General features: G+C 32.6%; 1 protein-coding gene across 1 annotated transcript in view; it reads left to right on the forward strand.

The window, feature by feature from the left end:
• LOC140051657 (probable global transcription activator SNF2L2) overlaps positions 1 to 12043 on the forward strand; it is a 48518-nt gene that overhangs the window by 23553 nt on the left and 12922 nt on the right. Inside the window, exons 23-26 of the mRNA XM_072096935.1 lie at positions 51 to 347; positions 819 to 1069; positions 1841 to 2048; positions 5670 to 5823. Of these exons, the coding sequence (XP_071953036.1) occupies positions 51 to 347; positions 819 to 1069; positions 1841 to 2048; positions 5670 to 5823 (910 nt within the window). The remainder of the gene's footprint in view (positions 1 to 50; positions 348 to 818; positions 1070 to 1840; positions 2049 to 5669; positions 5824 to 12043) is intronic.

Raw genomic sequence — 12043 nt, forward strand, 5'->3', positions numbered from 1 at the left:
GGATTCAGTTGATACATTTAATGTGAATTACTTATTTGATTGACTTAAAGGAAGAGAACGAGATTCCTGATGATGAAACTGTCAATCAGATGATAGCAAGAACGGAAGAAGACTTTGAGATCTATCAACGGATGGATATTGAAAGACGACGAGACGAAGCAACAGCTTCTGTTCGCAAGCCACGCCTGATGGAGGAAGACGAACTGCCATCTTGGTTAATGAAAGACGAGAAGGAAGTGGAGAGATTGACAAGTGAGGAGGAAACGGAGAAGTTGTTTGGCAGAGGTTCAAGGCAACGTAAAGATATTGATTACAGCGACGGCCTTACCGAGAAGGAATGGATTAGAGTGAGTGTCAAATAAATAACTTTCACTTTTAAATGAACATTAAAATATAATTGATAATAAAAAAGGAAAGCCAATAGCATTGAGTAAAGTTCAGAATCAAAATAAAATTTGTTTTATTAAATATTTAATCACAGCTTCACATTTAATTAAACTGTTTTTAACGATACATAAACAAAATGTTTAAAATATATTCAAGGTGATATGTCATGTTCAATGTTTATTAACATAATATAAAGCTGTTATCATGATGAAGAATTACAAGTGTTACTATGGAAAGTCAGTTTTAATTAATGGCATATAGCCTTGCACACATCAAATTGTATTGGAGATTATGCTTGATTTACATGAAATTTGACATAAAGACTTTTACCTGATGATAAACACATCTATTTTGCATTTAAGAGATTTTGTGAATACTTCATAATTTTTTTCCATGATTTACAAAAATTTATTTATACATTTTCTTTTTAGGCTATTGAAGATGGTAATCTAGATGAAGTTGAAGAAACAAAGCGATCGACAAAGAAACCGGCTAGAAAACGTAAACGTGATGACGATGACGACGACCATGAATCAAGGGATGACAGTCCTGTTAGATCCAAGGACGACAAGCCGAAGAAAAAACGAGGTCGCCCTCCTGTTGAGAAGCTCTCTCCAAACCCCCCAAAACTGGTCAAGCAAATGAAAAAGCTAATTGCTTCTCTTGCACGATATAAGGATGCGTAAGATAGTTAATTTCTTTTTATTTGTTGTTTTTTTTAACAGTACATTTTTTTTTGGGCCTGGGAACTGTGGAGTCATTCAAATCCACAAAATTGTTATAAAACTTTTATGTAGGGATCTTGTGTGTATGTATTGTATATGAATTGTCACCTGTTTTACAAGACATTAGAAACAAATCTTTATCAATGCGTCTTAGTAAAGCAATGATATTTTATTTTTTAAATAATGCAGAAATAGGTATTTTATTTGCATTCTCCCAAGCTATCTTATGTTCATGATGAATTGCAAATTGAATGTAACATTTTTTTAAATTAAGTACAGTTGTGGAGATTTATTTTCATTTGGTCATTAGAATCAAAACCTCTCTTCATTCTGTGTTTTATTCATAGGTTTATGAATTGCCCATTGACACTTTTTTTAATTATAACTTACGTATGATTGTTTAGTTACATATAAACTAGGTTAATACACTAAAGGTCACATTTGCTTTTTTCTAGGGTTAAGGAGGCCTTCATGAAGGGAATTTTCTTGTTGAAATTCAATTTCATATAAATAATGTTGAAATATATACACTTAATTTTCCCTTATTGGTCATTAACTCGTTTTCATGGGTGTGAATCAGTGTGTATTCGTTATGTGTTTTTCAACTACTACCAACACTGTGATTGATTTAAATGCAATTTTCTTAATAACTATATATACAGTATTATAATAATAACAATATAAGTGTTTTTATACTGTAAAATTAATTTTATGATTTTCACTTTCAGTACCGGGAGACCACTTTCACACCCATTCCTCACCCTTCCTCCAAGGAAGGAACTACCTGATTACTATGATGCTATTAAAAGGGCAATGGACTTCCGTAAGATCCGAGATCGTATCAAGAACCATCGATATAGAAACCTAGATGACCTAGAAAAAGATGTTATGTTGATGTTTGAGAACGCTCAGATTTACAATGTGGAATCTTCGCAGGTTGGTGTTGACAGGTTTACATCAGTGTTCTAATACAGTCAACTCTCCCAATACCATGGCTCTTGGAAGATTGAAAACTCTCCCAAAACCAGACCATTAATTATAATATTCGTTTTTTATATAGCGCTTATTGCACAGTGCTGATAAGCGCTTCACATTATTACCCCAGTTTTTTTTTTAGATCAAACATTTATGGAAACATACTCCCATAATGCAGCAAATAATTACCATTAAAAACACCATCAAAATACCAGAAAACCAGGCTAATGGTGCCCGGTATTATGAGTTGACTGTATAATTGTTGTAAAAGTGATCAGATTTACAATGGGGATACCTCAAAGATTAATATTGAGCTGTTTTTTCTGGGCCAATTTTTATATAGTTATAACTTTACAAATACTTCACCAAGTGTTATATTTACCATTTGGGTAGTCAAGTGGATTGTAAACACAAATCTAAAATTTCAAATTTAAAATCTACGTATTCTGTATGCGAGAAAAACATAACAAATAAATTTAGATTATTTAGTCAATTTGGGACTTTTGAGATGCAGTATCTTCATAAATAATTCACATACCATGTTTATATTTTCTGTATGACTTCTTGAGAGGGTTGGTAAACAGCATATGAAATTTAGTATTGTAATCTTAAATAGGTTTTTTATTTAGGAAGCTGTAAAAGCTGCGGTCTTTTACAAATTGTATAGATAATTTTGAAGTTTAGGCCATTTTTGAGGACTGATATCTTAGAAAATAGTTTACCATGTCTCCATATTAATGCATTGGGTATTCTAGTTGGATATTGACACACTGGTGTACTTTCCGGAAAAACCACTCTCATGCAGCATGCTACCAAAGCTACCGATCATACTTTTTTTCCTCCTCCTATTTAAAGGACGATAACATTCACTCAGTATTTTGTTTTGTGTTTAAGTTCAATGTGAACTTACGTCTAGGGGAAGCCCAGAAAAAAGCACAATGCTTTTGGTCAAACCATGGATACATAGTTCAGATATTCTCCATAGTCAAAAGCTTCCATTAAAGACTTAGGTCAGGATTAGTGATAAATTTGTTTTGCATTTGTGTCTCCTCAACCTACACAACTATACACAGTACATACAAAGAAGTAAAAATAATGACAGTAAATTACCAATCAGTTAAATCATATAAAATAATGGGAAGACATCTGTAATAAATTATCCTTTAATTACATAATTTAAAGATGTATTGTCCCTTTGACTAATTCCAAAAAAATGTGAAAAAAAAAGATTTCGAAAAAAAGTGGGTCATTTTGAAGTATCAAAATAGTTATTAACTTTTACCAAAAATTAGTTGGAAAAAAAAAATTATTTAACTGAAAAACAGACGTTTTTTTGTTCAAAAAATAACGTTGACTTCCAGTCAAAGTTTTCGATCAAAACATATCTCATAATGCAACGCACTTGTTTGGCTACTCTGTATGCATAATCATAAAACTTCCTCGCGATCTGAGTGTAAACACCTTCTCAACCATGACGAGTTGTAAACAATCCTAATTAGCATCATGCATAATGCATACTCGTGGTTTGAAATCTTTGTTTACTTTCGCTCATGACAATTTTCCAGACGAAATTTAATTAAATTTATTTACCTGTTACGTAAACTTGTTGTTTTTGGCTCGAATTTTCGACTTAAAGTGAATGACTTTAATATTACTTTGATATGGCCAATTTAAATTTAGAATATTTATACAAATACAAAAAATAAAATACAATCATGTGGTACAGATTTTTGAACATGTTTCCTTCGCGGGACCACATGTCCAAATCACTCACGCCGATACATCCTGATGTACATCAAAATAATAGTACCAAAATCAATCGAATGATTTCTCAAAATTGACACACTGTGGAGAACTCATTGGAATGAGATGAAACAATAGGATTTACTGCTTCTCGCCTAAAACAAATTTAGTTTAATTTTAATAGTATAAAAATAATACTTCAATCTTATATGGCGCTTAATGCACAAATTCTCTAAGACCTTCACCTCAGTCATTTTTGGGATCAAACAGTTTTGGAAACATTCTCCCAGTAATCAGCGCAGTTGTTTTTTGACCTATACCAGGTACCCATTTATGCACCTCGGTGGAGAGAGCCAAACGTACAGTAAGTAAAGTGTCTTGCCTAAGGATACAAGCAATGCAACAAGCTTTGAATTCGAACTCACGATTAATAGTTCAACGTCCAACACACTGTGCCATATTTAGAACTTCTCGAGACTTCATAAATCATAGTTAGTATTGTGTAAAAATTTAGAATGTAAAACACTTGAAGGCTATTGTTAACATTTTCTAATATTGGAAATTTAAGCTTGACAATCAATCTTTATTTTCCATTATAAAAACATACATAACAAATTAAGATGTTGCACTACCTTTACATAACAGCACACAGTACTACATATTGAAAAAAAGACACAATTTGCATTACAGAAATGAACAATTTGGTAATGGATATTATTATTATACATTGCTTCAAGTATTTAAGGTGAAAGTTGATACAATTTCACATCACATTCTCATTAGATACCGTCTCCTTTAACTGTATATAATGTTAATGTTTTCTATTTCTTTTGTAATATATTCCTGATGATCTGTGTGTTACATGTATTTGTTACATTTAGTTAATCATTTAAGATTGAAGCGTTCCTTGTGGGTTTTGGGATGATTTAAAAAGCTTTTAAAGATGGATGATCTAAGCTGTTTATAATGGAAATTCATTATTTAAGCATTATTTAAAAAGACAAATAGCCTGAGGTTTAAATAGGTTCATCTCCTTCATAGATGGATTGTAGTATTCAACAAATTGCTAAATATAGTTAGTAGATTAGTATAATGCATTTGTTTTTATTAAAAACACAATACAAAAGGTATAAGATTATATATGCAACCAATACAAAGAAAACCAGAAATCAGACTACATAATGTTCTCACATCATGGGTTCCATATATACAGCCATACAGTGTTAAAACACCGGTTCTCGTCAGATCACCGAAGTTTAGACAATGATAGTGTAATGATAATATTGGACTAGCATGGTAAAGGCATGGGTTTCAGTCTATCTGTACTATACTAATTGTATCCTTAGGCAAGATGCTTTACTCTCATTGCCTCGTCCTTTGTATGGGATGTAAACCCTTTGGTCCTGTGAACTTGGTACACTATTCGCAGGGAATCGTCTCTGTAATGAATAAACGGACACGTTGTGTGATGCCAAGTGGGAGAGTATTTATTGTATGTTGTGCCTTTATATAGAAACATATACAGGTGGTATTTAAATGAAGTATAGCACCATCATATTACGTCCCCCCTTATAGACAAAACTTTTTCATTACAAATTGCATTAATTACGTCACAAAAAATATACATTCATTTATAAATACTTAAATAGAAAATAATGATAAATGTATGAATTAATTCTTTTAGCTGGCTGCCATGCATCCGTGGAGGGCCTAATCTGAATTTCCCCAGTTTCCAGTTAAGCTTGAGGACAAATATAAATACCTTTACCTTCACTTGCTATTGGCAATATAGAATGTTTTAGAATATACCATTGTAAGCGTCGGTTTTTCTTCTCTTAGATATATGAGGATTCGTTTGTTCTGCAATCTGTGTTTAAGAGTGCTCGTCAGTGTCTAGAGGAAACTGGTAAGCTTCCAGGAGAGGTTAGTGAGACCGAAGTAGAAGAGGATGATGATGACGAAGATAATTCTCAGGCTGGTTCAGATTCCGAAGGTATGTTGAAATAGACAGTCAGGGGAAAAAGGCAGAAGGTTTCCTACATTCTACGAGTTTTATCAGATACTTGTAACATGACCACAGTGCAGGTTTTATCAGATACTTGTAACATGACCACAGTGCAGGTTTTATCAGATACTTGACACAGTGCAAGTTTTATCAGATACTTGTAACATGACCACAGTGCTGATTTTCTCCCCTAACTGTAGAGGGTAATACAGACCAGATCACAATACGGTTATTCTTGGGTTGAGCATACAATATGAATTAAAAATATTTAATGTTAAACACCGATAAATTGTTATTCTTTCTGAAAGCTAAAAATGAAATGGAAAAGCAGATAAAGCACAAAAAAAACATTTCAGTATTCATTCATGTCAAACACAGTAAAATATGTACATGGTTATTTTTCATTTCATTATTTTCGTTTAAAAAGTTAAAAATTTACATTCACAAAATTAGTTAAAAAGGTTAAAATAAAAAAATACAGATAAAATTGTGCCCATGACATACTGTAGTGGAAAGTGTTGCAAGATGAGAGGCATTCCTAATGGTTTTCTTTTCTATAAAATGCAAATTAAATTCAAATGCTAGACCAGATCAAAACATGATTCTTTTATATGGTTGGGCATACAATGCAATTTAGAATTATTTACAGAGACCCAGATAAACAGATGGTTGTTGGATTTGAACATAAACTATGAAAACATTAGAATATGTGCGCTGAAAAACGATTATGCCATTGTGACCTGAGGAAAATAAAATGTTACTGTTCCCTCTATTTTGTGTCTAAGTATGTAATATACAGTACACTATATACTGTATACATACTACATACAGTGCAGAATATGTGAAAATAACGGGACCCGCCTTTTATTCCAATTTTTAACATGATGACGTCATCAAAATGAAACATGTAGATAGCAATTTTGGAAGGGAATTATCTGAGCAACAACATATCAACGTGTTGAAGAAATTTGGATACATAGAATATGGAAGCGCGCTCTTTTGAAAGTGTTGAACTATGACGCAAAATATGACTTTTATAATTGAACTAGCCATATGATGACGTCACAACATCCGATGCGCAACATTTGCACATGAATTCGTATCTACAATTCAACAGCTTTCAGAAAACATTTTAATCATGAGTATCACTTTTTATTCTGAGGACCTATTTAACATATTGAAATTTATTGAAATGATGAAAATAAGTGACCCAAGTTATTAATGCTTTTGCACATGACAACATTTTAAAAATGGTAAATCATGCGAAAGATAATTGATTGACCTAGACAATATCAAAATATGGGGTAAATAGAATATGAATAAGTGGAGATGCGCTATATTAAATGTGATGATCTATGACAGAAAAGACAAATATCCTATATTTTATATTCGAGTGGCCAAACGTGTGCGAAATGTCTAATTCGAAGTGCTAGTATGAGGTGATTTTTAGTCGAAATTGTTTAAAAGTTAGTAAAATTACTAGAAAAGGCTGATGAAACATAATTCACACAAAAAAAGATGTAGCCAACGATATGTGCACACCACGCGCGCATAGGTTTAAAATGGCATGAAACGCATGGAAAGTTGATTATGCACATGATATAAATCACACTTTTGTTGTTTGTTTCAATTTAAATTGTTATATAGTTTTTCATAAAATTCTAACGTCATATAACAAAGTTTCCTGCACATCTTCAGTTTAAGGTCAACCTTCTGACAAAGTTATACAATGTTATGTTGACAGTTAGAGATACAGTGTTCAACAAAATTCTAGGAAAGAAATAAGAATAAGATAGAAAAAAAAAGATCCTGACAATAACAAGGGGTTATCCGCCAAGTGCGGATAACCAATAAAATTAGTTTTATGATGTTAGATTCAAAATACCTGATATATTAGGTATATAGATAGAATATTATGTTAAGAGCGACAAGTCGCTGTTGAATGATAACATGAAACATTTTAATGCAAATAAAATTTAAAAATTTATAAAATGTAGAAACATATAAAATCAAATCACTTTATTTCTTTCTCAATAGGAAATTTTTTAAAGTATATTTCATAGTATAGTACATACAAATATTAAAAAACATTTGGTTAAAAGATATTAAAATATCTAAGAACACTAAAACATTAAGAGTGCTTGTCACCAAAAATCAGACATATTCGTAATTTAGTGGCAAGGGTCAAAATTTCGAATTGGCTCATATTTTGCACATTGGTAGACCTTGATGTAAGTAAACCTGATGTGTAGTTTGTTTGGTAAAATATCGCTTAATTTTCGAGAAAATCGAAAAATAACGATTTTCGGCCAATTTTGTTAATTTTTGGTGTATAATTTACATTAAGTTTATCAGCCTCTGGAAGCCAAATTTTGCAACCTAGCGTTTTAATATTTTACACTTACGTTAACTAGCATCTTGACAATAATTTAGTAAAGTTTCCAAAAATTTAATGAAATTCTAATATTTTTACTAATTAATTACTAATTAGCATATATAAAACTCTTAAAAAGTAGGGTAAAAACAAACGCGTTTTTTTTCATGTGCGACGAATTTTTTTTTAATAAAAAAATCGTCAATCTACTGTTAAGATACTAATATTTATGAATCAAGTAAAAACAATTTGGGGAAACTATTTTCCGCTCCGCGCCAGAGCCACAAAGTTGTAAGAAATTCAAAGATTTTATCTGTCGGCAAGATCAATCAGATGTACCTATTGTTCTCTATTTACAGATTTAAGGTAAATTTTACTACGAGAAACAAACTTTAAAGGTAAACTGAAAGGTCCTGAATAATTTGGAATTACGTTTTAATATAAAAACATCTAAAAATAAATTTCTAGTCAAATTTAAACGACTGACCCATGGAATTAAGCAATTACTACAGTATCTGAGCTCAATATTATAACTCGCTTAGCTTCATCCCCTGTTATATTTTCCACTAGGTGAATTTATTCTTATTATTATTATAATATAATAATAATAATATTATTATTTTTTGCACTATACGCGCGCATGCGCAGTTTATTTTTATCAACAAAGTGTTCCCTTTGACGTGCGCGTATACGCGAAAATGTTTGATTTGCGCGAATAATTTTGCCTAGTGGAAAACAGGCTATATAACATAATGTTTTTATCTTCTCATATAGGGAGTATTCGCACAAGCACGTTAACGCTATTTTCCAAGCTCCGCCCACTTTGTAAACAACTTGCTGTGCGTGGGCAAGCATTACGAAAAACTTTAGTTACGTGCGTCGAGAACCTTATTTTTAAAAAATAGCGTAAATGAAAACGTTAACCAAAACATGATTAAACATGCCTGGCTAGGCTTAGTCTCTATAAACCCAAGGTATTCCATGATTTGTTTTAATACGTGTGGCGTATGTTGCGTGCGCTACACATGCGTTGCGTTCTACACTTCCCGTCGAAGCGCGAAATCAAAACGAGCAAGTACGTTAACGCAAATGTTCACTGAACTCTGTTGTTATGCAAATGAGTAGAATGGTGACATCCGATAACGTTCATGTGCTCGTGCGAAATTTCATAATAATTCGTAGCCTAAACAATAAATTGTTTGTAAACTTGTAAACCATTGTTTCATCCCTTCGCTTTATTAACAATTTACAGAATCGTCCCACATATTAAATTGTTATTTTAAAGAATTCTTACAGACATAGTTTTACCTTCATTGCTACCTTAATCACTCGAGCAACTGCACATGGAAACCATCTTTCCCAGCAAATCAATGTATGGCTTCTTGCGCTTTATGGTTATATCTGTGGTCCGGTATCAAGTTCAAGAGAAGTACACATTTCTTGCAACATTGGCAAAGAGAATCTGGAGAGTTTTTCTTGAGCTTTCAGTTCACAAATATTATGCATTCAAACATTATTGGATGCTGCAAGCCTATTGTGTCCAGTACGGTTTGCGACAAAAGTTGAATTTTTCCTTTTCCGTTTTTGAATCGTCTCCATTTTCTTCGACTTCGTCACCATCTTCATTACTATCGTAATCATCATCTTCGTCATCATCATCATCATGAACGGCTGCATCTGTCCTCCTTTTTTAGCCAAGTGTGAGAAAAAACTTGCAATCTGCTGTTAAAAATTCAGTCTTGCTACTAAATAGATGTGAACCATCGCTGTGCCTGGCCGATCTCATCTCTCGTGAGACATCACATGGATCAGCTTTCTATCCCGTCTGCTCTCCAGCGTCAAAAACATCAATAAGGTAGGTTTTCTGTGGTACAGAAAATCGGGGTTTTTTTGCAGAGGACTTTAACGCCCAGCCCATTTGCAGTTTGGGGCCAATGTCAAACCGTGGCAAATCGTTGGTTCTTGTTGGTTCTGGATTTTTAGAAGTACCCTCTTCTAGTTGTGTTGATTAATTGCATTGCCCTGTCATAAAGTGTTTCATGTTCTAGTGCGTTCTTGTGATTTTCATAATCTAAGTGTTTCGCTAGGGAAGAGTACCTGATATGACCTAATGCAACCTTGTTCGCGACAAAAGAACAGTTTGCTGAGGGTGCCAGGACTTTCTTCTCTTTCTATTTGTTCGTCGTCATTTATATCAGCTTGTTCTTCATGAGATGTCTTGGCTTGTATTCTTGCTTTTACTGCAATAGATGATTTGATTTACTTTAATCAGACGTTGTATCTTGGCTATGAATTAAATTGGGTAGCTTCGAAGGCACACAGAATTTAGTCAAAAGTAGATTTTGTCCTGCACCAACGCCATACACACCTTCATGGACCTGCTTCCATACTCTATGTTGTTGATGTGACTCACGCCTTTTATTTCCATTTCCCTGCTGCACAAATAGTACCACTCACTATCGATGCCCGTAAACCTAAACATGTATCTGTGTGCAGCGATTTCCTTCTGGCATGCTTGTAAAGGTAGGACTTCAGTGCTCTGTTTGCGGTCTTTTCTATCGCATCCACAAGCTCCGCCGACAACCGATTTAAAAGAACATGAAATCTCCATTTTGTTTGAACTTAAAGCCATCAGACAATAATTATATATAAGAATTATTTTCAACACGTCTTTACATTGTAAAACATAAACTAAAATGGATAACAAATCTGTTCCGTTGTCAACGTCAATGAAGATATCGTTATCTATCGAATATACGCAGTAAAGTGTTTTGACTACTGTGGTTAATGTTTTGAAACATTCTCTCGACAAACAGGAAAACGATAACAAGTTAAAACAAATTTGTTTTTCAGTTTTTTCCTATAAACTATGAGAGGATGGAATAATTTATAATAATGTGGTTTGACAAAGAATAAGCGAGTGATTTTTAGTTAATTGCTTAATTTCGTATATTGGTTAGTAATTGAAATTTTACCAGAAACGTATTTCTACTTTGTGTTTAAATTGCAACTTAATTCAAAATTTATCTTTCAAGTTGGTTTCTCGTAATAAAAGTTTGGCTTAATTCGACTTAGATTGCTAAATAGAGAACAATAGGTACATCTGATTGATCTTGCCGACAGATAAAATCTTTGAATTTCTTACAACTTTGTGGCTCTGGCGCGGAGCGCAAAATAGTTTCCCCAAATTTGTTTGACTTGATTCATAAATATTAGTATCTAAACTTTAGATTGATGACTTTTTTATTTTACAAAAATTCGTCGCACATGAAAAAAAAACCGTTTGTTTTTACCCTACTTTTTAAGAGTTTTATATATGCTAATTAGTAATTAATTAGTCAAAATCTTAAAATTTCATCAAATTTTTTGAAACTTTACTAAATTATTGTCAAGATGCTAGTTACCGTAAGTGTAAAATATTAAAACGCTAGGTTGCTACGTTTGGCTTCCAGAGGCTGTTAAACTCAATGTAAATTATACACCAAAAAGTAACAAAATTGGCCGAAAATCGTTATTTTTCGATTTTCTCGAAAACTAAGCGATATTTTACCAAACAATCTACACATCAGGTTTACTTACATCAAGGTTTAACAATGTGCAAAATATGAGCCAATTCGAAATTTTGACCCTTGCCACCTAATGTTTGATTTTTAGTGACTGGCTCTCTTAAACACTTTACTTTAAAACATTAAAAAGGAAATAAATACTAAACATCAAAAAACATCATAATAGTATACAGATAAAAAGTCACAATCATTCCTCAAAATAAGGTTAATACTGTTCTACGACATTCACTATTTGCAAATTTCCATAATATTTTCGGAGAAACCATTC

The sequence above is a fragment of the Antedon mediterranea genome, chromosome 6 (assembly GCF_964355755.1).
Source record: "Antedon mediterranea chromosome 6, ecAntMedi1.1, whole genome shotgun sequence".
Lineage (NCBI taxonomy): Eukaryota > Metazoa > Echinodermata > Crinoidea > Comatulida > Antedonidae > Antedon > Antedon mediterranea.